The sequence below is a fragment of the Melanostigma gelatinosum genome, assembly GCF_949748355.1.
Source record: "Melanostigma gelatinosum genome assembly, chromosome: 3".
NCBI lineage: Eukaryota > Metazoa > Chordata > Actinopteri > Perciformes > Zoarcidae > Melanostigma > Melanostigma gelatinosum.
In genome coordinates, this window is record NC_136636.1 from 18,821,228 (window position 1) to 18,847,071 (window position 25,844).

The 25,844-nt window shown below is 42.1% G+C and overlaps 3 protein-coding genes across 5 annotated transcripts; 1 reads left to right on the plus strand and 2 right to left on the minus strand.

Moving 5' to 3' along the window:
• Positions 1-441: 441 nt before the first annotated feature.
• tespa1 (thymocyte expressed, positive selection associated 1) lies at positions 442-8,050 on the plus strand (the record flags this gene model as incomplete). Its single annotated transcript, XM_079266131.1, has 11 exons — positions 442-586; positions 987-1,029; positions 1,678-1,706; positions 2,396-2,449; positions 2,855-2,894; positions 3,348-3,395; positions 3,597-3,692; positions 4,063-4,271; positions 4,405-5,522; positions 6,358-6,445; positions 7,918-8,050. The coding sequence occupies 11 exons, from the start codon at positions 442-444 to the stop codon at positions 8,007-8,009; spliced, it is 1,962 nt and encodes a 653-aa protein (XP_079122257.1). The 3' UTR covers positions 8,010-8,050.
• Positions 8,051-8,138: 88 nt separating this feature from the next.
• tarbp2 (TAR (HIV) RNA binding protein 2) lies at positions 8,139-14,787 on the minus strand. 3 transcript variants are annotated; one of them, XM_079266283.1, is made up of 8 exons: positions 13,850-13,984; positions 13,187-13,228; positions 12,509-12,823; positions 12,245-12,314; positions 11,953-12,070; positions 11,507-11,634; positions 11,032-11,227; positions 8,139-9,999 (listed from the first exon to the last, which is right to left on the minus strand). In XM_079266283.1, exons 3-8 carry the CDS (start codon positions 12,811-12,813, stop codon positions 9,842-9,844), a joined length of 975 nt encoding a protein of 324 aa, XP_079122409.1. In that variant the 5' UTR covers positions 12,814-12,823; positions 13,187-13,228; positions 13,850-13,984; the 3' UTR covers positions 8,139-9,841. The 3 variants fall into 3 exon arrangements, with proteins under 3 accessions (XP_079122409.1, XP_079122410.1, XP_079122408.1); XM_079266284.1 differs by lacking the exons at positions 13,187-13,228; positions 13,850-13,984 and adding an exon at positions 14,668-14,787; XM_079266282.1 differs by lacking the exon at positions 13,187-13,228 and having other exon boundaries at positions 13,850-14,004.
• A 6,318-nt stretch (positions 14,788-21,105) lies between these two features.
• Positions 21,106-25,502, minus strand: sp7 (Sp7 transcription factor). Its single transcript, XM_079265549.1, has 2 exons — positions 25,411-25,502; positions 21,106-23,807 (listed from the first exon to the last, which is right to left on the minus strand). The coding sequence occupies exons 1-2, from the start codon at positions 25,444-25,446 to the stop codon at positions 22,473-22,475; spliced, it is 1,371 nt and encodes a 456-aa protein (XP_079121675.1). The 5' UTR covers positions 25,447-25,502; the 3' UTR covers positions 21,106-22,472.
• Between the last annotated feature and the right edge of the window lie 342 nt (positions 25,503-25,844).

Sequence of the window (25,844 nt, forward strand, 5' to 3'; positions counted from 1 at the left end):
ATATGTTTATTTATGTTGGTAATCTTCAATTTGACCTATTTTAACTGAAACCTGGCCCTAAAGCTGAACCTGATTAATTGTTTAGTAATGTGTTTTGATGGAAAATATTCATTTAAAAGCAGTAATGGAGTAATTCTTCAACTAAAGTGGTGGTAGCTAATCCGTGTGAAATAATAAATATGAATTAGTTGTAGTGTCACACCATATAGTCTGCTGCATCAGAGGCTTGTCCAACTAAAATAATACATTTTATGAGAGAGCATTCTGTTGAGAAGTTCAACTCGACTGATAAAGGATTCCAGAACAAAAAGTGAATATTACAGACAGTTTTCAGCATTTTAAACCAAACCTCAGCGGAAACAACTAAACTATACTGTCCTGTCCTTGTTCCTCGGTAGCTTCGACCCCACCGTGCTCCCCGGCTGTCTGTGAACTGAGGCGATGGAGAGCCCGTCGTCCACAGTGAGGCGGCGAGCCTGGATCAACAGCAGCCGACAGTGGCCCACTCTGGAGGAGCTGGACCCCGACGGGCCGCTGTGCAACCTCCCCTCTGCCTCTATAGCTGACGACGATGTCTTTTCTGACGGTAGGTCCAAACTGAGGAGAGCGTGAGGGATCTGCCCATGTGTCCACAGTTTATGTAACCACAGGTGAATTGAGCTGAAAGATGCCCATGGTGATCAAGCATAGATTTTAGGGGAAGTAGTCGGTGATTTGATGCCCAGTGTGACGTCAAATGGCCCAACTGAAAAGTGGTACATATATAAAACATGGATTACTTCTTCTTTTAGAAATAGATACCATATTATTTCAATGCGATCACAGGTTCCAGTTCTTCATTACAGAAACATTTCAAAGTTAGTATTTACATTATGCATGTTTTTCTGAAAAAAAGGCAAATGTGAAACAGTAAAAAACTTAAAGAGTTGTTTGTTTAATGAAGATTACTCACAAAGCTAAGTGTTGTACATGTGCAATTTCCACAGGATGCTTCACAGGAAAGATTGAGAACTGGCTCCAGGGTTGTGGGTGAGTCAACTCGCCTTACTACTTGTGTTCTTTTTTGTACGATGATGCTTTTTTGAGCGCGGGCTCTGAAGGACGAGGTGTCACTTGTTGGAAACTGGTTAAACAAACAATAAAGTAAAGTAGACAAGTGGAAACTCTCTGAGGTCAGGTGTTCCATGAAGATGACGTGGTGAAGTCGCCATAGTGTTGTTTTCAGATCTGCCGGTGTTAAATGACACATCAGATGTCTTTCTAGGCCATGAGAGGATGCAGACAACATTTTACAGCAATGTTGACAGTTTAAAGACAGTATTTCAGTCACTGAGAAGGAGACTGGTAGTCAGTGATGTGCTAAGTACTGTGTGTCAACATCTAAAGAGTGGCGTGATGGTTTATGCATTCTGAGAACTCAACATGAAAATGATCAGATCGGTTTGGAGGTGTGGACCTTCGTGCTGCTCAACAAGTGAACATTTCCACAAGAGGAAGTTGACAAACATTAGCAGCCCGTTGAGAGCTGGAGTCGATCTCACAAGCTTGCTTTGTAGCTCTGCTATCGTACAGATGAGGCATATCCAAATGCAATGACTTAGTTATTTGTCAGAAGAAGCATGCAAATAACACTGTGTACATGTAGTCATGCATTCAATATTGTCATATATCTTACAGGCCAGAGAAGAACAGTCAGCTGAGTTTTGGTGAGTATACCAACTGAAACAAAATGTACCATTTACCAAATCTGTGAGGCATCTGACATATTTATTGTTGCATGTGGTAAATGCAAATCAACTTAAATGTGTACAATTGAAGATGTTCATACACACCAGCAGTGGTGGAGGAAGTAGCCGTTAGTGAAATTTAAAAATACTCCATTACAGCAAAGTAAAAGTCCTGCATAAAAAATGTCACTTAAGTATGTAAGTATTATCAGCAGTGTACTTACTGTAGCAAAAGTAAAAATACAATATCATTGTTATGCTGTTGCTCTTCATGACATTGGAGTAGCATTTTACTGTGGTAGCTGGTCAAGATGGAGCCAATTTTTTTGTATACTATTGAGAACAGTGCATCATATTCGATAAACTTATTGTAAATTAAATCTTAATCTGTAAATTAAACTGTTATATAACTATAGTGGAGTAAAAAGTACAACATTTCCTCTGAATTGTTGTGGAGTAGAATAAAGTATCATAAAATGGAAATACAAGTACCTCACATTTAAACTACCGGTACTCAAGTAAACACGTACTTTCCAACCAATGACACGTACAAGCAAGATTTCAAAACAGGAATTTGTCCGTTCGTCGTTAATAATTTCAGCAAATTAAGATAATATTGAACCATGTATGAAATTACTTAAATCATTGACTGTGTGTCTTTTCTTCAGAGTCTGTGCTGAAACCCAGCAGCTTTGTCGATGAGCTCAGTCTTGGTGCTGATGGTAAGTACACACACACACACACACACACACACACACACACACACACACACGTAAAGGAAGGTAACAAAGCAGGAAATGTCATATAGGAAAATGAGGTGTGAATCATAATGTGCATCATCTGCTCAAGCTTTCATTTGTTCTGTTTGTAATAGTGGTGACAGAGACCGACCCATCTGTGCATATCAGTCCAGTGTTAAGCATTATTACTGTACCTTTGCCAAGGAGGATGCTTTTTGAGAAGGGAAAGTGTAGGGTGGAACGTTCCCATCTCCAAATGTAACAATTCATAAAAGATTTCTATTTTTTAATATGAAATGTAACCACACTTATACATACACATACAGTATTTACATTTGTAAAAAAAGCAACTTGTTTTTTTTATTCGGGAATGATTTCTTGTTTCAGCTTCTTTGTTAGACGTTGGAGAGAGTACATCTGAAGCTGGGTGAGTAGCAACTGCACTCTCATGTTGCAGTAAGAGTGAAACAACAAGAAACAAGGAATGTCCTGTTATTGAATTAGTGTTTGTTGGTTAATATGAATCCATGTTGCTTTAATCATTGACTGTGTTTTTAACTCAATTTCCCCTTTCACACAAAAGAACAGAACTAATTTAGGAGAGAGATGAACTGTCTTAGATGTTTGTCACGTTTTAGTCAGACTAAGAGGCACATGAGCTACACTTCCGGTCCAAAATGCATGATCAATTTATGAACTCCCCCACTCATCCACACTAACAGCTGAGTCTCTACACTGATCTTTTAATGTCATAATGTCACACCCCTTCTTACTGCGGCTGTCTTAGTGAAATTAAAGACTATTCGAAGAGCTGACTTTCTGAATATACTAAATCAATACGAAATAATGGACTGTTCCGTTTTTTCTTCTTCTCATGAAGCGTCGCACAGCATCCTTCCTCCAAACAAGGTCCCAGCAGACTCACCAGGTCAGTGGACAACTTCTTTCACCTCAGCTCAAAGAAAAACAACAGAAGAAACAACAAAACAACAAAATCAACTTTTTATTTTTCACTTAAGGAAATGAACTATTCCAACCAAACTATAGGTTTTGCATTATTATTAAGATACTTAAGAGGGACTTGAGATTACTGTGTGTTTCTTCAACTTCTCACCTGTCTTGTTCACAGTACCCCTCGTCAGGGACTATGTCCGCCGTTGCTGAACTTGGGCCACAGCATGGCCTCCAGCTGCCTCTCCTCCTCCACCTGCACAAGTACATCAAGGTGAAGCTTCGAAAACCTTTCAAATCTTTATGATTCTGTCAGACTGCTAACGAGGTTCTTTGCTCTTGAATGACCTGCTTGACAACTTACAGGTTTCAGTTTCCTCCTTTTATCTTTTTTTCTGGCTTGTTTATACCTGAATAATACATATTTATATATTAATTCTATTTTTTCTTTATTATTTATTGTTTTCATATTCATTGTTTTACATTTTTTGTAAACCACTTTGCAATTGTCTTAATAGGCATTACACATGTTGAGTTGTATTTATAAAACAAATGACAAATTTGCCTCAATTGTCTATACAAAAAACTTTTAACAGGAATAAAAATACCATATCTTTTCTTTTTTTCCCCCACATGCACACTAGCATATCGGAGATCCTGCAGTTGTGTGCGGAGGATGCTGAGGAGACGCTGTACGAGCTGGGATTCGGCTGTGATGAGCCGCAGGTCACTGTTCGCATCCCTCCGCGCTTCTTCACCTTCCCTTCTCTGTCCCAGGGCATCAACTTCCGCCTCTTCCTTGACTCACAGCTACGGCGGATTCGAGAAGAAGACCCCAGCCTCTCTCTTGCTAGTAAGACTATGGAGATATTTAGTGTTTTGAATTGGACATTACTGTGTGGTGGGTGATGAGAAGAAATGACTCTTGGATGTTGGTTATGAGATCTATATTACTTGATCTAATTTACATTTCATTCTTTCCACAGGTCGTTTCAGACAAGTGCAAGTGCTGACAGCAATGGCCAACGCTTTCTACTCCCTCTACTCTCACGTGTCCCGCACCCCTCTACAGAAACTGGCCACGCCAGAGTTTACCTTCTCCTCGTCTCCTGTGGAGAGGATCGAACGCTTCAGGAGCGCCGTCCGCAGCGAGCCACGTTCTCCTGTGGAGAGGCTGAAGGACACTGTCTCCAAGATGTGTCTCTACACAGGTTCTTCCCGGGGATCAGACTCCACCTCCCCGCAGCCCTCACCCAAAAAGAGGGCCAGCCTCCCTGATGTTGTGGAAATAGTCATGGAGAAAGTCAAGACTGGGGCCACCAAGAAACTGGATTTGGGGGTAAATAATAGGAATAAATCAGCCGTGGATGTGAGGCTGGTCACGGATGGTGATAAATGCTGTGACAGTGGGAAAGAGGAGCAAACACAGCTGACCGAGGTGGACACAGACATTCTTCAAAATGGAAATACAATCCGTCATAAGGAGATGAAGGGCAGTAAACAAACAGATAATGTTGATGCCAATGAAAATGGCATCAATCCAGGAGACCTTGACAGCAGGACCCACGGCGAAGGAACGTCTCTAGCGTCATCATTGTCAGGAGAAACTGTGATAGAAACAGATCATCAGTTTGTTTCAACTCAAAGTGACACAAGGACTACTGATCTGAAGCCATTTACCAAGGTTACGTATGATCTAATCTGCCCGCAGATAGTGGAGAGTGTACACCAGGCGCTTTCCTGCTGTCAACACACACACAGTGCAAAAACAAACACCTCACCTCCTATCTCCTCTGAGACCGGGAGCATAGAGAGATCATGTCCTGGATCGCATAAACCTAATGTACAAACCGCTTTCTCTGAGCCTGATGCCGGACAGCTCAGTGCATCCAGGTCACTCCCTGTCCTGGCCTCTAGCTACGCCCAGTGCTGCATCACTGTGACTGGCTGGGAGGGGGACGACGTCTCTACTGTCCCACCTGCCCAGGCCTGTGAGGAGTCATTTAACGGGGGGAAAAGCCGGTACCTGAATCCACAGACGCACCAGGGCCTCGGGCACGACTCCAAAAACCTGCAACAGGTTAACTCCTTTGAGCTGGAGGAGGTAAAGTAGTGATATTATTTCGTTCGTTTTACAGTGTAAAATGCAATATTAAAAAACATTTCTCCAGACAAAGAAGTATTTTACCGCTGTAGTTCCCTTTGGGCATAATTAATCAGACAAGCCATGATTAGGTTGATTTAGCAGAAAATAGGACAAACATTTTCTGGTTGGCTCAACTTGGCAATTTAAAGAAATACTCACCCATCAGTCGAGGTTAAAGTCCACAAACATCATGATACTAATTACAAGCTTAGAAAGTAAGCTTAGAAAGTATTTGCCAAAAAACAGGACATTTGATATATTGTTCAGTATCATCCTAGTTATTCTAGCAAAATATGCTCTTCCCTCAGTGGGTGGTGTTTGGTTCTGGCTCATCATACACTGCTCTTTGGTGTGGTGTTATGGGTAATGGTGCAATTAATAAACTGAGTTGCCTTGTGTTGTGTCGACAGTGGCAAAGCACTCTCCCCACAGTGTGCTCCACAACATTTTGATTAAACCGCTTTGTTTCAGACAGTTTCTTTCTTCTCCCTGAACTTCCCTAGGTTAGATGCAAAAATTGCAAAATCAGAATTATTTAGATTTTTTTGTGCAGGCAAAGCATGCTTGAAAAGAAAAACAGTATTGATATGTTGAACTGTTCGTATTTAAGATTAGAAATGAATCACTGGTATTCTATCAGAAAATGGGTTTAAATGTTTAAAAGCATACATTGTGATGTAAATTATGGAACAATACTTACAAAAATTTCAGGCCTTATGGTGTATCATTTTCTGTGGTATTTTTAATGGTAGACAAATGATATATAACACATTCATACCTGTTATCTCTACAGGTGCACAGTGCAGGAGAGGACGATTTTGGACAATTAGAGACTACAAGAACAACAACCTCCCAGTCATCCAAAGAACTTCAAGTCAAAGGTACGTTTATATTTTATTTGTGTGAATGACGTTTTTTATTTGAACACAGGTCATGGATGGTAGTTACAACTGCTGCTTTGTTGCACTTCCTATTTTACAGGTACATGACTCGTCATACTTTTTAGAATCAGATCAGAATTATAATCAGCTGTAAGTGTAAACATACATGGAATTTGACTGTTTTTTTGTTGCTCTCAATGTGCGTACATAGAAATTGACATCAAGGTAAAACAAGGACAACAAAGCTAAACACAAAAACAATGATTATTGGCGGTTGCTGACCCCATTCACAACTAGGGGTGTTGTGATATATATAGGTATTGACCATAACCGGGATATTTTAAAATTGTAATATATCTTTTTCATAATACACTTATCATAATATCACGGAAATGATCCAGTGCCTATTAAATCCCACTTTTATACAGTTATGGTTTGAGACTCTCACCACCTCCCCACACTCATATTTTGAGTGATTCATTTTCCAGAACAGTGACAAAATACAGAATAAACAAAAGATGAATTTGACTGATGTGTGTAGACCTCAATAGTTTCGACAAATGTATAGAAAAGGATGTACAGTACGTGTGAGCACCTGTTTACACGTTATAGTATGTACGCGTGAGCACCTGTTTACACGTCATAGTATGTACGTGTGAGCACCTGTTTACACGTCATAGTATGTACGTGTGAGCACCTGTTTACACGTCATAGTATGTACGTGTGAGCACCTGTTTACACGTTATAGTATGTACGTGTGAGCACCTGTTTACACGTTATAGTATGTACGTGTGAGCACCTGTTTACACGTCATAGTATGTACGTGTGAGCACCTGTTTACACGTTATAGTATGTACGTGTGAGCACCTGTTTACACGTCATAGTATGTACGTGTGAGCACCTGTTTACACGTCATAGTATGTACGTGTGAGCACCTGTTTACACGTCATAGTATGTACGTGTGAGCACCTGTTTACACGTCATAGTATGTACGTGTGAGCACCTGTTTACACGTTATAGTATGTACGTGTGAGCACCTGTTTACACGTCATAGTATGTACGTGTGAGCACCTGTTTACACGTCATAGTATGTACGTGTGAGCACCTGTTTACACGTCATAGTATGTACGTGTGAGCACCTGTTTACACGTCATAGTATGTACGTGTGAGCACCTGTTTACACGTCATAGTATGTACGTGTGAGCACCTGTTTACACGTCATAGTATGTACGTGTGAGCACCTGTTTACACGTCATAGTATGTACGTGTGAGCACCTGTTTACACGTCATAGTATGTACGTGTGAGCACCTGTTTACACGTCATAGTATGTACGTGTGAGCACCTGTTTACACGTCATAGTATGTATGTGTGAGCATGTGTATTTGTCACTACGGACATGTGTCTGTTCCGCATGTGTGCAGTGGTATACAGTGCATGGAGTTGTTGCCTGACTGTTTGTGTCCTTGTGTAGGTGAGGTGGTCCGGGGCGACAGCATGCAGTCAGACAGCAGCGGCTACGCAGACGAAGAAGTCAGCCTCTCGCTGAACACACTAAGCAGATGATTGAACACCATGTAAATAACGTTAAAAAGTAGTTAACCCCCCCCCCCCCCCCCCCAGTGCTCATGTAGAATATAGAACATTGTAAATAAGTAATAATATAGTAAAACTGTCTTGATGAAATACTGTGTGGACCATACTTTATTTAAATGGCAATGTTGGCAGTAAAATTTACAAAAATGTTTTCTTGGAAACAAATTCAATGGAGCTCACATTTTAGTTAATTGTTTCTGTAAAAACTGTTTCTACTACCACAACAAAGAAGTCTATCTCAAATATATTGATGTCAATGTTGTCAGCAACTAAAACTCGTAAAAAAAACAGCAAAACTTCCTTTTTTGAATGATCAGAAAAACAAGATGCAGATCTGACTTGTCAGAGAATGAGGTAACACCAAAGTCACTGGTGGGAGATGTACAGAAAGTCGGTCAGCCTGCATTGTGCAAAGGACATTATCTTTTCAAGTAGTGCAAACTGTCCACTATTTTCAATACATATTCCAGCTGAGTGCAAGGTGGGCGGTAACGAATCCTTACACCAAGACGCAGCAAGTAGTTGGAGAAAATAATCTGGAAATTCACCATCATCAATTTTCAAACATCATTGCAGGAATCATAGTCACATTGACAGAAGGGTTTAGATTATAAATGAAACAATACCAGGCATAATGGACAGAAGAAAACATCAAGACTCCACACAATATGTATGTCCTGTGTTTGGTCTGTGATATTGAAAGTCAAAAGTAATTAACTCGGCAGACGATTCACAGTACTTTGACTGATCTTTGTCTTACACTGAAATAGAGTTACTCTTTCAACAAAATCTGTCAAAAAGAAGAGTTTTTGAAAGAAGAGTAATTTCAAAACTGTGCTTAATAATTTATTTTTTGCAAATTCCCGAGTTGCTGGGATTATTAATTGAATTGTAATGTGATCCTCACAATTACAGAGACACACAGTATGACTACTTTATCTGTTGCTGCTCTGAAAGCCATCAACATGAACCCAACCAACAAGGAAGTTTACAAAGGGGCAACATTGCACACAATTCATTCATTCATTCACAATTCATCAATCAATCATTTTCAGTCATCCGAGTCTCTTGATCCTTCTGACTATTTCTACATTGGGAGTGCCAAAGAGTTACATGTTTAGAAAATTTTTATTTCAAAAATCTTAAACCTTAAGAGGTCCTAATTTTAGACAAAGAAAATGTGGGACAAACTGTTTTTAGGGTCCAGATTAATATACAACAAAAGACACATTTTCTCAAATGAGCTCATCTGAAAACAGGGCAGTCTTTAAAATAATGATCCTCTGATCTCTTCAGCAGAGTCCTTTTCCCTCCACGTTTCGGCACATGGCTGGAATTTCTTTCTTCCGTTCATCCTTCATTGATCTTGGATTAAACGAAGCACCAATACTCGTCGATTCCATAGCCCGAATTCTACAAACTCCTTTGACCTTTTGTTGCGTGACAATTTGTCTGCAGTTATTTGGAAACTCACTGCAAGAGCACCATTTATGATTTCAGACAAAGACGTGAGATTTTTAGGAAAATACAGTGCTGCGTATAGATGATTGAAAGTACTGAAAATGCATTTTAAAGTAATTTGTGACAAATATGCAAAATGTCAAGGAGAGGGGGCAACCAAATCTTCATTGGCAACAATAATAAATCCATGTGGCTCCGGGGGTCAATTTAGGGACAGAAAAAGTCTCTATTTCCACATTTGAGGTAATTAGTGTTATTTGAACTTAATCCAAAAAGTGCCTCCATCGTCCGAAGAGGAAGTTTATCCTGGCAAAAGAGAGTCTGTGAGCAGGAAGAGGACATCACTTCCCCCCAGCCATGATTTTGAGGTACTGCAGTGCATTGTGGGCTGCGTTGGCTCGAGCGGCATCTATGCTCGGAGCAAAGCCATGGCACACTGTGATCGGCTGCGTGGACAGCTCCACTAGACACTGGCACAGGCCACTCAGACTGCGCTCCTCTGAAACAGACACAAACAAGAGTCGTTTTTAACATCGAATTTGTTCAGCAAGATTTGAAACATTTGTAAACGCATGATTTTAAAAAGTGCTTTTTTTGTGATTCTTTGTGGGGAAACTCATTCTACGGATCTGTCAATTAAATAAATGAATCAATAAAATGTCTCGATCTAAGAGTCTCTTTCGTCAAGGATAGTCCGACAGCTATAATTTCCAAAACAAATTTGATTTGGGATTTAACAGTTAAGACTCTTCATTCATACTCTTACTTACCATAAAAGTGTCAGTTTATAATTTATAATATAATAATAATGTAACCCAGATATCAGCTATAATTCATTTGCAGCGTTATTCTTTTAGTGTTTGAAAATGTGTTAAGTAGTAGACTGCAACTACTGGCTATTTTCACATAAATTAAAACATTATAGTCTCTGTAGAAGATAAGGTAATTTAATGACAGTTACCCATAACACGTTTTAATGCTGTAAACTCAGAAAAACTAGTGAATATTTGGTAGTACTCCTCAGTACAATTATAATGTATTGATCCATGTTTATTTGATAAATGATATGAACATAAGTAAGGTAATATAAAATGCCCTGACTGCTGGCTCCTGAACAAAACCCAGCACAAATAACAAACAAACATCAATAATATTAATACTGTGACAACATGCAGCTGCGGGCTACTTCCTCTATATCGGACGACAGTAATAGTGACCACACAGCATTTGTTTTGTGGTATCTTGCCATCAATGTGCACCCATAATGAAGTCTTACCTTTGTGCAGATAGTGTGAAAAATATGCACATGAATGGTTTATCATAGGCACAGTGTCAGCTCAACCAACTCATTCTATTTCCATGCTCCTAACTAAAACGCATCTCTTCATGCCTGCAGACGCGGAACCAGTGACGTCCGCGTTCCTTTTAACTTATCCGCTTTAAACTCCACTGTAGTCACACTGTGATGCTCGGCAGAAGGGAATGCAATTGTAATTTATTCCAGAGCTGCCGTTTGTGGATGTGAACTCACCCAGATCCAGGTAACTGACGTCAAAGCGCTGCTCCGTAGACAGGTCACTCAGCAAAGAGCAGAAGTTGGAGTCAGTGGGCATGCCCAGAGGGTGGCTGCGGAGCTGGAGGATCTTCTCTCCAGCAGAGTTACGCAGTGAGTCCCAGGTGCAGCTGAAGCCTTTACTTTTGCCCGTCTCAGCTTTGCTCCCCATGTGCTGTGTGTGCAGTGAAGGTGACGTTCATAGCAGTTAGTAAACACTATTCAGATTTATGAGTAAGAAAAGGGGGTGATGGGCCGTCAGGTGCATAGCTTATGGTATCCTGCATAACATTTGACGGACATTGGCAGACATTATTGAGCACTATGCGATGAATAAACAATATCTGCATGTTATTCAGTGCTGCGCATCCTTTACTGTTTTGTGCCGAGTAACGTAACATGCAGGATTCATCAACTGGGGCACAGAGTGAGTTGATTTCCGTTTGTTTCTCACCATGTTGAACGTGTCTTCTTCCACGTCAGCGTCGTTGGTGGTCCTCAGGTCGACTGGGACATCGTGTATACGCGATAACATCTTAGCTGCTGCGTTTCTCTTGGCTAGCTTCTTGGAGGTTCCGCTTCCTGGAGAAGAGCAGGTTGAGAAATGTTGAGTAATGTTGCGAAAGTTATGATCACGGATTGTTGATGAGACCGATATTCATTCAGTAAGACAACGATAAGCTAAGCAACTGCAGAGTGACCTAAAACCTGCTCTATTTTAGCGCGTCTAATCGATGTCTTGCTCTTAAATTTTCCATTTTAGTCAATGCTCTTGTAATTCATGTGTTGAAGGTCAGCAGGTTCTCAGCACCCCTATAAGAGACAGCTTTTTTGATCAGTGACGAAACGTTGAAAATACACACAAAACAATCTCGAAGAATGAAACATTATGCATTTTACCGATTTCCACAAATCTCTCCACTCTGCAGGTCATGGTGAACTCCTTGCGGTGTGCTGGACCAGACTCCTGGGTGACTGTGTACTCTGGCAAACGCCATCCTTTCTGCACCACCAATTCCTGGCAGAGCAGTACACAGACGAAAACGTGGAAAAACTTATAAAAAGGCACACAACTATAAACCAGGCAGATTTCTTTTTAACAACAGTAAGTAATGACAATAACAGCATCCATTAGTTGAAATCAAACAACAAAATAAAACGGTAAATTACACGAGGTATCTTGTATATTCACCTGCAAAGCCCCTACTGGGTTACATTCAGACTGCTGAGAACTGCCTGAGGTCTTCATCTCTGACTGGGAGCTGTACAGAAGATGAAATAGAGCAAACTCAGTAGAGGAAGTAATGAAACCCCACAGGCCTCTATCTCACATGTATTCATTGAATACTGACATGTTATATCGGCTGATGTTACCACAAGTTTTCCCCAAAGTCGCTGTCTGTGTATCATTTTAGCTTTAGAGACATGAAGAAAACAAACCTAAATAAAAACTGACCTGTCCCCATCAGTGGACACGTCAACCCCAATAAACTTGTCTACTCCAACACCAACTGCGACGGGACCTCCGAGACCTCCCTTGAGCATCTTCAGAGCAGCCTCGGCTGCTTTGTGCTTGGCTGCCTTCTTGCTGGGCCCTTGGCCGGTGCAGCTGATCTCTCCGACGGAGACGCGGAACGTGAAATTGGGCTGGTGGGCCTGTCCCTCGGCCTTCAGCAGGTCATACACTGGGGTCTTACCTAGCCGCGTTCCATACTCCTGCAGCAGACTGATGGGCGTCTTTCCGGGATTCACAGCCAGCATTTGCTCAATACTAGATACAAAAAACAACCAGCATTAGAGGGACTGTTGATTCATTTACAAAGAGCTTCATACCTTTCAAGACACATTTTATAGCATGATTGTTGAATTCAGTAATGTGCTCTCCTTTTTATCGTTTTTTCACAGTCCCTCTATTAAATACTTTCATTAGTGCGCCGAACTGGAGCTAGCCCAACTAAAAATCCCTTCACCAAAATTACAAAAAGGTTTTGAGATATCTAATACACCAGCCCAACACAAGACAATCCCTTTTCAAAATGCATTCACGGTGCAGTCTACCCAGAAACAATGTCCAGCTTATTCAAATCTATAAGACTAATTGTGAAAGTAACCATAAACTAAAAATGTCCTTTACCTCCTTCATATTGTGGCAATCTCAGCAGCTCAACTCCAAAATCTTAGGTAAAATAAATGAGTACAGATTTTAGGAGAAGTCACACTAATTATTTCATTCATACAAAAAGCTTAAAAATAGAAGAAAATGTGGGGAAACAATACTATTACCAAAAAAGGCCAGTCCTGCAGTAGATATTACCTTAACGAAGGTTACAGTGTTTTTGTTGAACCTGTTTTAGGGAGGTGTTGATTTAAATGTATCTACATTTTGGAGTTTGTGGTGCTGAATTGTGTTGTGTTATATTGACAGATGTTTCGATCACTTTTATCAATGGGTGGGCTAAATAACAGAGCTTTAGCTAGCTTAACCAAATAAACTATAATCTGGACAGTTTATTACTTACAAGCTCGTTCTCTAGGGGACTGTGTACTCTATTTACAGTGTTGTACATCAAGTTTATTCTTGGGCTGTATGCACTAATAGCATGGTCTCTGGGTCTAAACAGTAGTGCACAGATATCAACAGTGATTTAATTAATGACCATGTCTAGATTGACATGAACGAAGTGTCGGTGTGTTAGCCAAATTAAAACCAGTAGCTGTGTTGTGGCAGACTCTCATCAGACAGTCCCCTCCGCTAGCCAACGTGCTATGCTAGCTTAGCTTCTGTGAGGCTTCACACCTGGAGCACCCGGAGTTTCTCTTCCAGCTGTCCGATGCTGTCTCGTCGTTCATTCCCTATTTCACGCAGACAGAGCCGATCGGTATCGGATGATTGATCCCCACCCCACTTGCTTTCATTAGAAGGTACTTTCCCGAACAGATAACGAGGCAACATGTGAAGAGCAGACGACCCCTCCGCCCCGATACAATGCAGCGGGGTCCTGTTGGAGCACAGATATGACGTATGGCGGAGTTCCGCGAAACTCGAATTCTCATTGGTCCGTGGGCGCTTTAGGTTGGCACGTTTTAAACACCGGGACACACCGACATCGGGGGCTACAGTTGCATCCATGCACGGTTGTAGTAACGAGTTTGTCATGGACGGTGTGCGAGGCTCAAGGGCTAAAGGTGCTAATATCCAGCTTTTCATTACAGAAACAGGTGAATAGAAACAGACTGGAGGATTTAGTTTGCAGGTGTAAAAATAAATCAAAAACATTTCGTCAAACATAGAAGTCGTTAATTTTAAATTGAGCATAAAGTAGAACTAAGTAACGTTTTAATGCACGTACCTCGCTTAAAATTAATTTAATTAACGTAAAGGCAGTAACTTACCATAAGGAAACATATTTTGGAAAATCATACGGTTTCATACATCATTAACGTCAGTGCAAGAACTGTTTAATTAAAAACAAAACAAAGCTACTTAATGAATGTAACTAAGGTTGGTTTTATTGCCGCTAGCTAGCCGCAAAGCTAGCTGAAATCTGCAAACTGCAGCTGTAAGACAACTGCATTGGATGAAAAAGTACCAGGAAGTGCAAGTTCCAACTGTACCTTTGTAAATGTTAGTTGTTCCTGCATCGCTTTCTTCTGTGGGTGAATAAGTCATGATTATAATGTATAATGGTTTCTGCGTGAATAGCGAGTTGAACTGGACGGTTCTCTCAGTTGTAGGCTACCGCAATGAATGAGCATTTGTTGCAACTTTCATTGCATTCTGGGCATCTCAGTGCAATCTTTAGTTGTGACCGAAAGGAACCAGAAGAGGGCGACAGTCAGTCACTGAACTACCCATCTGACCAGCCTCGTTGACGGGCCTTTGTTGGCCCTCTGGGGCCTTGAGTTGCCTGAAACCTGTCATATCCGCCAAGGGCCAACGAGGAAGAACGGGAAGTTACACTCGTTTGATAGACTGATCATGCTACAGCTTAAAACGAGGGTTTGGACCCAGACAAAGTGTTCTGTGTCTACTCAAAAAACTTACAAAGATTATCATCTTTCTATTTACTTAATGTATACAGCACTTTTATAATAAAGGTACACGGTTTTACATGGGGTAAAATACATCAATATTAAGATTATGCAATTAAATAAAACCAGGCAATTAAAAGGGCAAATAAATCAAATAGAAAGCTCCGGATCCAATCAACAATCAGCTACAGGTCAAAGTGGTGCAACACTTTGTAAAATATAGAACACAATGAAATAATATACAAGTAAAAATCTGTTGAAAAGACAACAGCCTAATATAGCCTACATGGCATGACCAACCTTTACCCTTTGTGTGTGTGGATTGGTAGGAATGTTGCATTTATTTATAGTGTAAATAGAAAAAGATTAAGGGACCAACATTTCTAATTTTGGTGGAGTGTCTTTGCTTAGTTTGGATCCCTTTGCCTTGGTGAATACTCGTGCAGACCCTTAAAATAATTTGGAGCCACAAGTTCAGAACCTCCGTCTCAGCCGCACTTCCATAACATATTTCAGTACATTTTCCACCTTTCCATCGCTTCCTTTATTTCTGTGGCTCGACAATTGATCCCATGATGGTTTGCTCGTAAACCTTTGCTGGCCACCGTTGAAATAGAGCTTGGCCCCCCGATGGCTTCATCCACTGGCATCGCCCTGTCAGTGTGGATAAGCACATTTTGCCAAGTGCAACACAAAGTGAACTGGCCATGACAATGAGTAAAGTTGTCTCCCAATTGAACTCTCAAAACTACAATAAAAAAGCCATGATTTAACTGTGACCAGAATGTACCCCTACTCATTATTCATACTTCTTGTTCTCCGGGTCTTCATTGGTCAGTTGAGGGTCCGGATTTATTGACCTATAACGTGATCATTTAGTGTTTTTTGTTGCTGAGCTTGTGGTTGAATCACTGACTGAATGACATCAGAAATGAATACCATCTTAGCAGCTACAGTACATCTGAAATGTATGCACACATTGACATACACAAACACACTTTCCTTTTCCTTGACCTGGCGCATTAGTATGTGTGGTTCTTTGGTTGCCAAAATCATGAGTAGATATCTCGAAGCATGGAGCTGTATGAATGCTCTTTTTCCGTCCTTCCACAATATGATGTGTTTCCTTTTTTGTGTGTGTTTTGATCCTTCTCTTGCAGCCAAGCTGTGCTGTGGTGAGGCGCGGGTTCGAGTGGCGCTCCTGTGTTATTTCTGGCAGCAGCAGCGGTTGGTGGCTGTTGAGGAGAGAGGAGAGAGGAGACAGGAGGGGGATAGCATGAAGCCCGAAAAAACCGAGGCTGTTTAAGGGATTTTGTCTGAAGGAATTGCTTTGTAATGATCAGAAAGTCATTATGGATGTGTGCGTGCGTGCACCCATGTAGGAATACACGCACACAGAAAAAGACTGGCATGCACATTTGTTCATTTAGCACTTCACAAACACCTCGTATAGGCCTACATGTTCTCATTTACAGACCACACACTCATTGCTAAATTGTTTGACATGTGAAATGCTTAGTTTTTTATAGAATCAACGGCATTCATGTTTGATGGAGCTGACATTTGAGTCTACCGGCACATTTAGATGTTTGGCCCTATTTATTTGTCCCAGTTGCCCTGTTCCTGTCACATGGGAACTATTTCTTGTTTGTCAACCACTTTGGCAACGCTCTCTCTCCTCTGTGGGAGTCAGTCCGAGACACGCCGACGGCTCAGGCAACATGCAGTGTCAGACATTCACGCTCCTCCCTGTACGCTTCTGAAAAACACCATTCGAAAAAGATTTTCTCCAACTCTGCTGTTGGCCACAGATCAAGAGAACGTTATTGCTTGACTTTTATTTATTTATATATTGTGGTGGTAACATGTGTGAATGTATGCGTGCGTGTGTGTGTGTGTGTGTGTGTGTGTGTGTGTGTGTGTGTGTGTGTGTGTGCGGGTGAGTGATGTGTAATTGCGTATGTATGTGTGTTAACCCACAAAGATATTTCAATTTCTTCAGAATATTAAATAAACATGCAGCAGCAGCAGCAGCTTCAGTGAAGCGCTGCCTGCCAGTGGGTTTTGGGTTGGATGGGTGGCGGTGCTGATGGTGAAGGGGGAGAAGGGGTTTGTGGCCGTGGCTCTGGGGGGGTGAGGCAGCTCATGGTCAGGGCCCCCGCCGGACACACTGGCGCCTCGCGCTGGAGGACTTCTGAACCACCACACTCCTCCACCAAAACCCTGCCAACCCAGGCTCCCTGCTCCCGCTTCCAACCCAAATCACTCAGTTCTCTTTCTTTTGACTCCATCTCCATCTCCCCCCCCCCTCTCTCTCTCTGTGTCTGCCTGTCTTACTGTCTCTCTCTCTCTCTCTCTCTCTCTCTGTCTGCCTGTCTTACTGTCTCTCTCTCTCTCTCTCTCTCTCTCTCTCTCTCTCTCTCTCTCTCTCTCTCTGTCTGCCTGTCTTACTGTCTCTCTCTCTCTGTCTGCCTGTCTTACTGTCTCTCTCTCTCTCTCTCTCTCTCTCTCTCTGTGTCTGCCTGTCTTACTGTCTCTCTCTCTCTGTGTCTGCCTGTCTTACTGTCTCTCTCTCTCTGTGTCTGCCTGTCTTACTGTCTCTCTCTCTCTGTGTCTGCCTGTCTTACTGTCTCTCTCTCTCTCTCTGTCTGCCTGTCTTACTGTCTCTCTCTCTGTGTCTGCCTGTCTTACTGTCTCTCTCTCTCTCTCTCTCTCTCACTCTGTCTGCCTGTCTTACTGTCTCTCTCTCTTCTCCCTCCTTCCTCCTTGACTCTTTTTCCTTCTTCAGTTTCCTCATTCAGTTGATCCAAATCCAGATTAATTTGCTATGTGGCCGCTGTATTGTAAGTGGCAGGTCTAACTGATTGTGTTTTCTTTACCTTTTCTCCTGAGCATTTTGTGTTTTCACAAATCCCCCCCCCCCTTTTTCTACATGGTCTCTCTTAAATCCCTTCACTTAAAATGTTCCAAGTATTTAGTGGCTTGAAAAACATACCATCAAGATAGTTAGCATTTCCAAAAGGAAAGAACAGTTTACGGGTGCTTTAGATATTTGTAAGGGTGTAGGCCATAATCGGCCATCAAATATTTCCCCAACCATCTCCAAGAGATATAAGGCTATTGTTCTTGTCAATGAAAAAAGAAGCACCTTACATTGTGGTCAAAATGAAAGGGAACCCCACCAGCTTTACTCAATGTGCAAACTGTATGAAAAAAATAATTATTTGTCAGGATTAGTTAATGTACGTTAATCTACATGCACATAATGAGAAATACTCGTGATCACTGATGAAGAGCCTAAGCATGCACTTTATTCATGGGCAAGAATCATAACTGCACCTGCTGCTGCGTAGTTGAATTATATGTCAAACATCTTGAGTAAAGTGGATATGTCTTTACGTGTCACAAGTGCAATTTTCTTAACTTCATTTTCCCCTGGAAGCAATTTGTCATCCGGAGGCCATTAAATGGGAAGCATATTATCTTTTTAAAGGGGCACAGAGTCACCCACAACCCTCCCACAGTTGCTATAAACAAAATGGCCTCGTTTAGTACCGCATTTGGAGCACTGGGCAGTGAGGGAGGACTCCCTTTAAAGGCAGTGCTGGGCTAGAAAGCGCTGTGACATTGTAGAGTGGGAAATATGAAAAGCACTCCAAGTTTGATGATGCAAGCCACACAGACTGTGTGTGCCGTCAAAGGTGAGAGGGTGGTCTAACCTCCATCACCAATGTAATAATGAGACAGGAAGCAGTGCTGCAAAATACAAGATTGTTGCATCAGCTGGGCCACAATATTTACTGAGTTTACTGCGTATATGAAGAAAAGCATTTAATCAGCGAGGCACATCTGTTGTGTTTCCTAACAAATGTAAAGATGGCAAATTAGACATAAAGTGCATGGTAGCCTGACCTTTTCACCTCTTGCCCTCTCTTATCTGTCATGTTTTCCTCTTGAGCTCAGTTTCATTTAGCCTGACCTCTCCTTCTCTTCAGGTCACGTTATGGTTCACTCGGGTCAGTTTACCTTTCCACTTTGCAAAAAAAAAGCCTTATCTTGTTTTTACTCATGGCCTGACTGCTGAGCCTCTGGGCGTGCTGACATTCTTTTCCCTTTTCTTCCCCCGCTCGGCCACAGAGTCCCAGTCACACCTGCAGACACCTGTGCCTTTTGTCCTGCCTCCCACAAACCCCCCCCCCCCCCCCCCCGCCCGTGCCTGTGGCCATTTCAGAGCACAGTCCCATTGTTTTACTTGACTATTCAGTTAGGACCAGATAATAACAGGAAAGGGAGATTCATTAGCATTTTCTTCAACACATCATGATGAGTTGTTCTCTCATTTAAAACAGCTGGAACCTCAGAGAGTTAAAAAGTGGAGTAATTCATTAGGCGCAAGTTTATGTAGCTCGTCAACTCTTATGGCTAAACCAAACATCGCTAAAATTGCTTCTTCGTGTTAGTTAGGTCGGAAATGGGCTTTGTGATGGCTTTAACTCGTGTGTCTGGGATCCTCTGGAATAACCTTTTTAGTCCTAACAAGTCTGTGTAATGCAGCATTTTATTTGTAAAAAGAGTACAGGGGCAAACCATATGGAACAGATTGTCCAGCTTCTTCTTCCGCCGCTATGTATCACTGCATGTATATTTTTCTTTTTATGGCCTTATTTGAAGCAACATTTAATGTGTCCTGGCTTTCTAAATAAAAGAAGTAAAAATAAAGTTAAGGCTACAGAATGCCACCACCACCACTGCTAAGGGAGTGTATTTTAAAGAGGCAGAAAATACCAGTAGCAGCAGAGGTTTTAAAAGCCACTGACCTGACCATCTTCTTAACCCCCCCCCCCCCCCCCTCAGTCTCTGGCCTGACACACCCTGCCCATACCCCATCCCCCTGTTTGCCTTTTATGTTGTGGACTCGACCGTGCGCCCACTTCAGACCACCATAAACATGTCGGTCCATGATGACAGAGTCGGCCCTCAACTACAGCTCATTAGAAGCCCTAAATTGGAACCATGCAGCCTGGGAAGTGTAAATGTTACATCAGGAGAGTCAGTAGCTTCAGGGGGGTTCCAGCTGTACAGGTCCTCACTTCTGTGATGTAATTCTTTACTTTAATATTTAAAAACAAGTTATCTTGTTGTTGTTTTTCTTCTTGTCTTTTTAGAACTGGTAAAATCATGTCGTTGAGTAGGATGTCTGGGAGAAGGATTATAACATATTGCTGAAATTGTTTTACCTGCTTATCTATTTCAACCATCACCTGTCAGCCTCTTTGGTCTGGTGCTATCACGTGCATGTGTTGTAGGCTTCATTTAGTCTTTTCCTGAGACTACCGCTCTTTTAATGCAGAATGGGTATTCCACCCAGCTCACGTATTTTTATTAGCCTGTGATATAACCTCAGTGACCTGACTGGACATCAAGACACACGCACTTGTCGTGACTTTAACTTGTTATCTACAGTGACAGCACGGCCTCAAGTTGTAGATTTTTGATGGACGAAGGTGTACTTGAGGGTCAGCTCAGCTTCTCCTCTGCATTCGTATCTCCACATCACGTCTGTCGTCCTGCATCCTGCCTTAATTGGCGTCCTTTGTTTAACCGCCTCCCTCAATAAACAATACAACCACAACTCCCCTGTCCTAATCCCCTCTTCTCCTCTTCTCCTCTCTCCTGACTCTGCTGGAGCATCGCTCTCAGTAATTACCCCTCTCAAGCTTGAGAGTGGAGTAATTGTCCTGAGTGTAACTACAGTGGCTCTCTGAAAGGGGGTCATTGTGTGGAGTTAAGACTTTACAAGAGTGGAGGGCTTTGTTTGTGTTGCAAAAGATAATGAAAGTATTTGGTTTGGCCATGGTGAGTTGGAAATATAGTAAGATATGAAAAGAACGACAGTGAGTGAGGAGAGGATGAGGCGTGGAGGAGTGAGCTTCATTCTCAGAGAGCGACTGCTTCTCGTTTTATGCATTTTAAAACACCTATAAATACGAATAACACCAGAGAACATGCTTTTGAAATGTCTTTACTTTTGGAAGCACCAACATTATCATGATTTCACACCACAACTTTTACAACATGATTACCTTTATGAGGCGTAATGCTTTATCACTATGTACAGTATCTTATACACTCATTTCACAACAAGTCAGCAAACAGTGGTAGTTCGATTCTATGAGCAAAATTATAAACAACAATTTATGCTCTTGTTTCTTTGTACTGATGCAACATAGTGATCTTTTCATCGTGGAAAGTTACATAAAATATAGAAAATACATAAAAAAGTAGAAAAATAACACACCTTACAATATCTATATATTGTTGTAAATATATAGTATGTACAAACAAGGAGAAACCCTTATTAATCATTACTGCGCCAGGTGTGGAAGATTTCACAATTAAGAGATTATATAGAAATAGTTTACACGCACGTCTAAATTCAAGATCCATAAATAAATCTTTAAAAACATAGTCCCAAACTCCACGGTATAACTAATAAATAAGAAAAAAAGTGTTAATTTAATGCATTTTATTTTCTTATTGGCCAACTTTAACCATCTTGCGTTTATTCAGGCATTATATTTCCTGCAGGGTGCAAGATAATCTCCCATGTGTATAATTTAAGACATAAATTAGATGATTTATGTAAATATGAAATTAAATTAGACATCGTAAGGAGCAAACAGCAAACGAAAGTGAAATGCAAAAGCCTCTACATCAAAATGTGTTTGGCAACAAGAAGCAGTAAGTAAGATTGTCCATTGATTGTTTCAAGAATAATGCATGAGTATCAAAGTACAGCTGTAAATCAGATTGTTCTCTAGGCATGCAATGCTCCATCAACTCCATCATCCTAACCATAAGTCTCCTTCTAAACCTACTTTCCTTTTGCGGCTTCAGAGCTCTTTTCCTTCTGCTTTCGCAGATTACATTTCCCCAGTGGTTTGCCTCATTTTAAAGGCAGAAAATGTGTGCATGACTGTGTTTATTTGTATGTGTGTGTGTGTGTGTGTATGTATATATGCATTATATATACTGGTACATTTGCACATGTTATATCTGTGCTTTTGCATTTGCACATACGCGTGTTATATCTGCTTGGTTTTTCATCGTCATGTGTGTATTTGTGTCTGCCTGCATACATTTGTGCATTGGTTCGTGTTTGCTGGCTTGCCCATATTTGTGTGTGTGGTCCAGAGAAAATGAAGTGATTGCTACCTGCAACATGCTCAGTCATTTATCATATCAACTCTTTTCAAACATGATCTGATATCCTTTGTATGTCTTGAAACAAAAAACTGTCTTTTTTTTGATTGAAAAGGTGAATTTTTCCACCATAAAAAACCAACCCATCATGTCTCAAATGGTACTAGATGGAAGACTTAATGAAGTCAGATCTCCAACAGACCACTGCTGTTCTCCACTCCATTAGGTGTGCCAGTCTTCTCATCTCCGTTGGTGATTTGGTCAGCGACGGTATTGGTGGGCACTGCGCTGGCGTTGAGCTCTGTGGTCTCCTCACTCCGAGGATCTGTCTCTCCCTCCACAGCTACAGCTTTACCCTGCATTGCAGAGTCTGCATGGGTCTTCTGGTGCTTGGAGAGGTGGTCGCTGCGTGTGAAACGCTTGTTGCACAGTAGACAGGTGAACTTCTTCTCCCGCGTGTGGGTGCGCACGTGCCTCTCCAGTTCGTCCGAGCGGGTGAAACGCTTCCCGCAGAACAGCCAGTTGCAAACAAAGGGTCGCTCGCCAGTGTGCCATCGCAGGTGGGCTTTGAGGTGGGAGGCCTTGCCGTAGACTTTCCCACAGCCTGGGATGTGGCAGCTGTGGACTGGCTTCTTCCTCAGGGATGCAGCCGAGGCCCCCAGCCTCTCCAGCTCCTGGCAGTTGGGGCAGTCACATGAGGACCTGGTGGGCGCACCCCCTCCGCTGTAGCCCCCTGATCCCCGAGCAGGCTTTAGGCCCATGGGACTCTCCATCGGCACAGGCTTGGGCTTGTACATGTCCTGGGGCAGCATGTGCTGAGATTGCTGGAGGAGGTGTGAGGAGGAGCCCAGCCCCACAGAAGGGTAAGGAGCCGAGTTGAGTTGTGTAAAGTCGGTGCTGTAACTGGACAACTGTGGGCTAAGGGAGGCCTGTGGTGCCACAGGCTGCAGGGAGGCTTGGAGACCTCCGTCCGCCTGGGGCTGGGTTGAGGACAGCCAGTTGGAGTTGGGGTGGACATCCCACCAGGAGGACGTGGCATTAGCCGGAGTACCAGGGTGGATACCGGCTTTATACCAGGAGCCATAGGGGTGTGTCATATCCAGCGAGGTGTAGACACTGGTGAGGCAGTCAGCCGTAGCGTGGGCCTTGGACACTAAAAGAGACGGGTCCTGGGAGATGGAGGTTTGGAAGGAGTGGGAGAAAGGGTTATATTCTGTAGTGTAGCCTCCGGCTGAAGGAGGGGGGCTTCCAGTGGGGGTAAGCAGCCCGCCACCTCCTCCTCCTCCTCCTCCAGCTGTGGTGAAGGAGCCAGTGTAGGAGTCTGCCAGGCCACTGCCGTCTGCGGTCCGTCCGTTCTTAGATGACTGAAGGTCAGAGGTCATGGTGTAGGACTTCTTTAATGGAATAGCGCTGCCAATCTTACCGGGTGTAGCCGAATCCCTGACGGGGCTTGTGCTGCCAAACTTGTTACAGGTAGCAGTTAACATAGCCAGAGGACTGGAGCCATAGCGTGCGTCTTCCTGGAGGGGAGGAGACAAGGGAGAGAATAAGACCGTCTGTCTGCAGGAAATGGCTGCTTGCTGGTGCTGCTTCTGTCAGTGTCAACTCTAATAAAAAACGCATGTAAGACGGCCAACGCTGGATTTTCCTGCTCGCTCCGTTTTCAAAGTGGTCAGAGCAATTTCAAGCAGTGAATGTTTATGCTTGTGTAGGTTCTGCTCTGCTCAGCAAAGGGAGGAATTCCCGTAGTCTTTTGTTTCACTTAAACCACAAGCTATTCTTAATTTTGCATTCACGTTTGCGTGAAACTTTGACCACCTGTCTTCACGGTCTCCAACATACATAAATATACATTGTTAATCATGTGTAGCCGCTGCACTGTGAACTGTAACAGTGACTCATTCATAGCAGTTATTAAGAGCTATCTTTCTTATCGTAGTCACCATGGCATTGAAGATGTTCGACAAGCTCATGGGTACAACGGTCTCACTATTGTGCCGTTTAATTTTCTTGCAGATCAAGTTGATTTTTAATTTATAACATTTCATGTACACATTCAGAATCTTAATTTTTCCTTTCCACTTTTCTCTACCAAAGGAATTTCCCTTCACATACTTTTTTTTTTTGTATTCCCTTTTCCATGTGCAGGGAACTAAACACCATAGCACAACATGTCAGCGGCGCCGTGTCTGTCTTTGCTACCACACACTGTACACGTGGATATAGCTAATGACAAGTCAATATTATAATCGTATTATATTTCTATAGAACTTCACAGTGTTCATTTTGTAAGGGTTAGTTTACTGATGTTATTGTTTAAGTTGGATGTTACCTGCTGTGGTATGAACACAAGACTATTGTGATAATCCTATGTGGAATAAATATGTTGTACCGTTGTCGTTTTAAGTCCAGGCGTACGTCTCTTTTTACTCCTAGCCGATAGATTTAATCAAGTGTGAATAGAATATTATCATATCTTTAAGACGTAATCATGGTCTTTCTTTACAGACCGACTCTCTTGATTCAGAGGTGATTAGTGGTCATCTCCTTCTCTTCCAAACAGCCCTGGGGTCAGCCCAGTTCTCAGGTTAATCATGTTTCATCACAGACTTTTAGGTTTTTTACTGCTCCTACAATCGCTGCTGTTCTCTTAACTTCTTGCTCCAGCCACTGACTTCTGCACTTCTCATGGCCACGTGAGACAACTATTATCTTTATACTTTTCTATTTGCTCATGGCTGTAGGAACCTTATGCCCACAGGAAACGTAAATCCCAGGCTTATGCAAATATGAACAGAGTTAAAATGTGAGTTGTACAGTTACATGATACTCAAACTCGGTCAGCAGCTCACCCTTAAATTGCTTTAAATCACACATTAAGACCTGAGCTCTTTCTTCATTAATGCACATCATGATTTTACTTATCTTGTTATGTTACATATTATTTATCAGTGATAAATTATTATTGAAGATTATTCTTCAGACTTCAAATACCCTCAAACCAAACCAGGCTTTAGGTTTCCTCACTTCAACTTCATGACTTTAAGTCTTTAGCTGGAATTTCAACATCATAAAAGTTGAGTTTGTATTAAAGGAAAAAAGAAGGAAACAAGATATACTTACAATTACATTCCCTACCTCCAGAATAGATGCGGCCATCCCTGAGAAACAAAATCCTAAGGAAGATGAGGGGAGCGGGAGAAGTGCAGCTCTGAGTCCCAGGACAGTTTGGAAGAAGTTGGGCACTCACGCGGGGAAGTGTTTTGAGGCACGGGAAGCCCGCCCCCTAATTACAGGCTCTTTGAAGACCACTAAGAGGCGATACAAACCCAGAGATAGAGGACCTGGAAGGAGATTGGTGGATAGAAAGAGGACATCCCACCTCCCCAAACAGAGAGTGTCGAATCATTTTTCAAGATAAATGCATGAATGGGTTACTCATCAATCACCATGTGGACATTATTTCAGTTTCACTGGCATTATTTTTTCCACTGGGTTCCATTATTCCAGTGGAGTCTGAGGGGAAAGACTCCAGTTTAACATCATCTCACATGAAT

Bases quoted from the DNA above. Each gene is read 5' to 3' on its own strand.
- tarbp2 (XM_079266282.1), bottom strand. From the start codon at position 13,902: ATGAACGACGAGACAGCATCGGACAGCTGGAAGAGAAACTCCGGGTGC. The intron at 11,635-11,952 runs GTAAAATGCATA...GCTCTTCTCCAG, and splicing joins GGAGAGATTTGTGGAAATCG to GAAGCGGAACCTCCAAGAAG. The intron at 11,228-11,506 runs GTGAGAAACAAA...CTGCACACACAG, and splicing joins AAGAAGACACGTTCAACATG to CACATGGGGAGCAAAGCTGA.
- sp7 (XM_079265549.1), bottom strand. From the start codon at position 25,446: ATGGCCGCATCTATTCTGGAGGTAGGGAATGTAATT. The intron at 23,808-25,410 runs GTAAGTATATCT...CCTCCCCTCCAG, and splicing joins TGGAGGTAGGGAATGTAATT to GAAGACGCACGCTATGGCTC.